The sequence below is a fragment of the Penaeus vannamei genome, chromosome 4, assembly GCF_042767895.1.
Source record: "Penaeus vannamei isolate JL-2024 chromosome 4, ASM4276789v1, whole genome shotgun sequence".
Taxonomy (NCBI): domain Eukaryota; kingdom Metazoa; phylum Arthropoda; class Malacostraca; order Decapoda; family Penaeidae; genus Penaeus; species Penaeus vannamei.
Window position 1 is genome coordinate 12,249,428 of NC_091552.1, and position 5,000 is coordinate 12,254,427.

Below are 5,000 nucleotides of genomic sequence, written 5' to 3' on the forward strand. Positions count from 1 at the left end.
CTACCACTCACCACCCCAACCACCCCCACCCCCTACCACTCACCTCCCCCACCCCACCCCCAACACTCACCCCCCCTACCACTCACTTCCCCCCCCCCCTACCACTCACACCCACCCCCCCTACCACTCACCCCCCACCCCCTCCCCCTACCACTCACACCCTCCACCCTCCCTACCACTCACCCCCCCTACCCCCTACCACTCACTTCCCCAACCCACCCCCTACCACTCACCCCCCACCCCTTTCCCGCCTGCCCCCCCTACCACTCACCCCCCTACCCGCCCCCTACCACTCACCCCCCCACCCCCACCCCCCCTTTCCCGCCTGCCCCCCCTACCACTCACCCCCCTACCCGCCCCTTACCACTCACCCCCCACCCCCACCCCCCTTTCCCGCCTGCCCACGCCCGGGTACGTCCGAGCCAAGGAGAGTTTTTAAGGGACGCCCCGAAGCTGCGGAAGGTCGGGGTGAAGAGGTCGCCGCCTGCGTCAGTCCGCCCGCGGCACTGGCCCTGGGCGGCTAACCTGCCAAGCGACGCCCACAAAGGCGATCGGGCGGCGCGTCCTCAGGATGAATGGGCGTGGGGGAGGGGGAGGGGGAAGGGGGGTGGGGTGAGGGCGGCGGTATGTGGTTCAGCGCGGGGGTTTGATTTTGGGGGGGAGGGAGGGAGGGAGGGAGGGAGGGAGGGATAAGAAGAGGGAGGGAGAGGATAAAGGAAAAGAGGGATAGAAAGAGGAAGAGAGAGGATAAAAGAAAAGAGGGAAAGGGAGGAGAGAGATGGGAAGGAGGGAGAATGGGGAAAGAGGGAGAGGAAGAGGGAGAGAGCGAGGAAGAGGGCGAAAGAGAAAGTGGGAGAGGGAGAGAGAGCGGGGAGAAGGAGGGGGGAAGGGATAACGGAAGGGGGGAGGAGGAGAGAAGAGTAAAGAAGAAAGGGAGGAAGCGGCAAAAGGAAGAGAGGAAGAGAGGGAAGGAAAAGGAGGGAAATCGGGAGAGGAAGAGGGAGAGAGGGGGGGGGGGAGCTGGGAGAGAGGAGGGAGAGACAGAGAAGGGGGGAGCGGAAGGAGGAAGGGTAAAAAGAGGAAGAGAGGAGAGGAGGAGAAAGGGGAGAGGAGGGAGAGGGGAGGGGAGGGGAGGAAAGAAGGAAAAAGGAGAGGGAGGTTGGGAGGGGGAGGGGGAGGAGAGGGAGAAGGGAGAGGGAGAGGGGAGACGGAGAAAGAAAGAGAGGGATGTGCATTTTAAATATATGCACACGCACACACACATATATCTGTGCGTGTTTACACACACACACACACACACGCACACACACACACACACACGCACACACACACACACACACACGCGCGCGCACACACACACACACACACACACACACACACACACACACACATATATATATATATATATATATATATATATATATATATATATATATATATATATATATATATATATGTGTGTGTGTGTGTGTGTGTGTGTGTGTGTGTGTGTGTGTGTGTGTGTATGTGTGTGTGTGTGTGTGTGTGGTGTAAAATTCATACATACGCGTATACAGACGCGTACATATATATATTCTTCTATGCATGTATGCATCTTTATATGTATTATGTATGCAAGTTCGTATGAGTATGTGTTTATGCATACGCATGTATTTATAAAGTATATATAGATTATATCATATATATATGATAGATTACTGCATACAAGAGGAATGGCCCATAGAAAAACAACAAACAAAGAAAAAAATGAAGAAAGATACACACAGAGCCACGTATATGTACTTCTCAAGATGCACACTCAAGCGATCCTCTCGACCGGAAGTGGCGTGACACAACACTTCCCAGCATCCTTCGTCTGACCTGCATCCTCCTCCTGCGGCAGTCCTTGAGTCCTTTGTAGGAGTTTCGGGTCACAGGTCTTTTGAGTTGTTTTTTTTTGGTCATTTTTCTGATTTTTCCTTTTTTTTTTTTTACTTTTTTTTCGTTCTCTCTTTTATTTTTTTCTCTCTCAATTTATTTTCTGTCCCTCTCTTAATCTTTCTCTGTATGTCTGTCTCTTGTCTTTATCTCTCTTGTTCTTCCTTTCTCTCTGTCTGTCTCTTTCTCTCTCTCTCTCTCTCTCTCTCTATCCCCTTCCTCCTCCAGTTATCTTAGGACTTCCTTCCTCCTTATCTTCCACCTTACATTACCATCCGCTGACCTGTAACTAACTTTACCCACGCACAGTTGCCTTAAATTAAGTTGCGGTTAAATCTCATTCACAAAATTCTCAAGGATGGGGAAGATGAGGTTATATTTCATTCATAAAATCCTCGAAAACGTCGAAGCGAAGGTTAAATTTCATTCATAAATTATTTAAAAAAAAGGCGAAATGGTAAAAATTTTATACCAAAATGCTTTAAGACGGTGGAGTGCAGGTTAAATTATATTCACAAAATCCTCCAAAGATGGCGAAGTGGGGGTTAAATTTCATGAAAAAAATCCTCATAAGCGTTATACTGGAGGTTCAATATTATTCTCAAAATCCTTAAAGCGGAGGTTAAGATTTCATTAATAAAAATCCTCAAGGCGAAAATTAGGTTTAAATCTAATTCACAGAGTTCTCATGGACAACAAAGTGGTTTAAAATATCGTACACACACAAAAAAAAGGTAACGATCCAGGAGCTAAAATCTAATTCTTAATATACCCTAAGTCAGCTAAGACGAAGACAAATTTCATTCACAAAAAACCCTCAAAAATCAACGAAGCAAAAGTTGAAAATCTAATTAATAGAACCCCCAAAAGGTAGCGCAAAGCAGAGGTTAAAAATGTCATTCACAAAATCCTCAAAAGGCAGCGCAAAGCAGAGGCTAAACATCTCATTCACAAAATTCTCCCGGAGCGGCAGAAGAGGCACGCCCTTTCAAAGTGGCAGATCACGACACCGGCCGCGTGTGCCTGAGCCTGTGAGCGTGGAAGGTGTCTGTGTGTCCCCGGGCCATCATGTGGGGATGCCATAGGAACTACACCTGTAATTACCTCGCCGATTCAGAATTCAGGCTGAAAGCTCGCTGCTAGATTGATTTTATCCCTTAAGTAGTGTCAGCGGGAGGTGAGAGGGGTTAGGTAACAGTACGCGCGTCTTCGTCGAGGTGTTTTGAGCGCTATTAAACTCGCGGCGTCATTGTCTGAATTTGTTGTCACGTGACTCCGGTGCACAGTGCAGTTTTTGCATCTTTTTTTCTTTTTTTGCTCGATAGACCGTTTATCTCCGAACTTCTGCTGGGTTGATAACTTCCCGCATAAAGCTCTCCGCCAATCCGGAACCGGCCATGCGACCCTCCAGCCAATCATCTCAAAGACTCGTGACCGCGAGCACCAATCACAGCCAAGCACCCGGCTACACGTGACCAATCGCAGCGCGCGCTTACCTCAAGCGAATAGTTTTGAAAAAGAAATCGAAGTTTTCACCATAAATTCATAATTTGTCAGCAACATATACCCTTTTCTCTTTCCCTTGATGAGAAATATATACAAACCAAATTATAAACCAACTTTCAATATATAAACAACCTTAATTTACCCTCCATAGACGAAAATAACCCCGCGCAAAGAAGTAAGTGAACGAAAACATATGAGAGCGTCGTGTGTCATGGATGAGTCGTGTGTCGTGGGCAGGCAGGTTGGAAGCGTGACCCTCCAGACCGCCACGAGGCCTTCACAGGTGTGGACGTAAGTGCTCGAGCTCCGCCACGCCGCCACCGCACACGTCGAGTCAGTCGTCCGCTTCAATCGCACGACCATGGGGGTTCAGCAGCAGCAAGTCGTGAACAAGGCCAGGGCGCCGAAGCCGGTCAGCGAGGCACGGAAGGTAAAGAACCATCGCGTTTAGGTCGTGTGGTGATTTAGAAAATAATGAGATGAGGTGATTTTTAAGTGCGCGAGATTTTTTTTTTTTTTCAATGGTTTGTTTTCTTTTTTTTTTTGTTAGGTATTTTGTTTTGTGGACATTAGATAATTAGAATGTTTGGACTTATTGTTTTTTCTCTCCTTTTAGATTCGGAAGCCACTGATGGAGAAGAAGCGACGCGAGCGAATCAACACGAGCCTGAACGACCTCGCCCGCCTCCTCACGGACGCCAAGATGGTCAAGTCCGACGGCGGCGCCAAAGCCAACAAGCTGGAGAAGGCCGACATCCTGGAGCTGACCGTGAAGCACCTGAAGGCGCTGAAGACCGAGGGGGGAGACGCCAGGGCCGAGGACGCGCCGACGGAGGAGCCGGCCGTCGCCAGCTACAAGGAGGGCTTCACGAAGTGCATGGGCGTGGTGGACCAGACGCTGAGCAAGGCGGGGAAGGACGCGCTCCGGGAGCGGCTTCTGACTCACCTCCAGTCCTGCCTCAAGACGCTGCAGCCTGTCCCCGCGCCCACAGACGCCCGCGACGCCCACACGCCGCAGCCGTCGGAGGACACGCCCAGCAGACTCGCCGCGCCAGATGCACCTGTTACGCCCGCGACCAGCGAGGGCGCGCAGGAACCCTCTCCAGTGCAACAGGAAGGTGCCAAAGACGACAGTGCCGCGAAGGACAGTGCCAACCCCGAGAGAGCCGCGAATGAGGCCCCGCGATTCACCCTGGTGCCAACCCGCCTCCCGACGGGCGCCGTCGCCTTCCTGATCCAGGGCGGGCTAGACCCCCGCCTCCTCCTTCCGCAGGACCTCGCAGTTGTATCCTCGAATGCCACGAGTGTCGCCACGCCCTCGTCCGTCGCCTCCGCCACGCCCGCAGCGCAGCCCGCCGCCCAGTGCCCGCCCACGCCCCCTCCCTCCTCCACCCCCTGCGCCCCAACACCCTCAGCCTCTCCGTCCGCCACGCCCGTCTCCTCGCCTGCGCCCTCGCCCGTGCACTTCCAGTGTCCCTCTCCCGCCCGAGTGCCGTATCCCACCCACCCTCACGCCCACAGCCCGCCCACGCCGCCGCCCAGCGTCTCCCCGCAGAGCTTCCCTCGCGAGTTCAGTC

The 5,000-nt window shown here is 52.3% G+C and overlaps 1 protein-coding gene across 1 annotated transcript in view; it reads left to right on the forward strand.

Annotated features, from left to right (window-relative positions):
• Window positions 1–3,662: 3,662 nt before the first annotated feature.
• Window positions 3,663–5,000, forward strand: part of LOC138860572 (transcription factor HES-1-A-like) — a 2,190-nt gene continuing 852 nt past the window's right edge. Inside the window, exons 1-2 of the mRNA XM_070118315.1 lie at window positions 3,663–3,853; window positions 4,040–5,000. The exon at window positions 4,040–5,000 is cut by the window's right edge and continues 852 nt beyond it. Of these exons, the coding sequence (XP_069974416.1) occupies window positions 3,785–3,853; window positions 4,040–5,000 (1,030 nt within the window). The 5' untranslated portion in view covers window positions 3,663–3,784. The remainder of the gene's footprint in view (window positions 3,854–4,039) is intronic.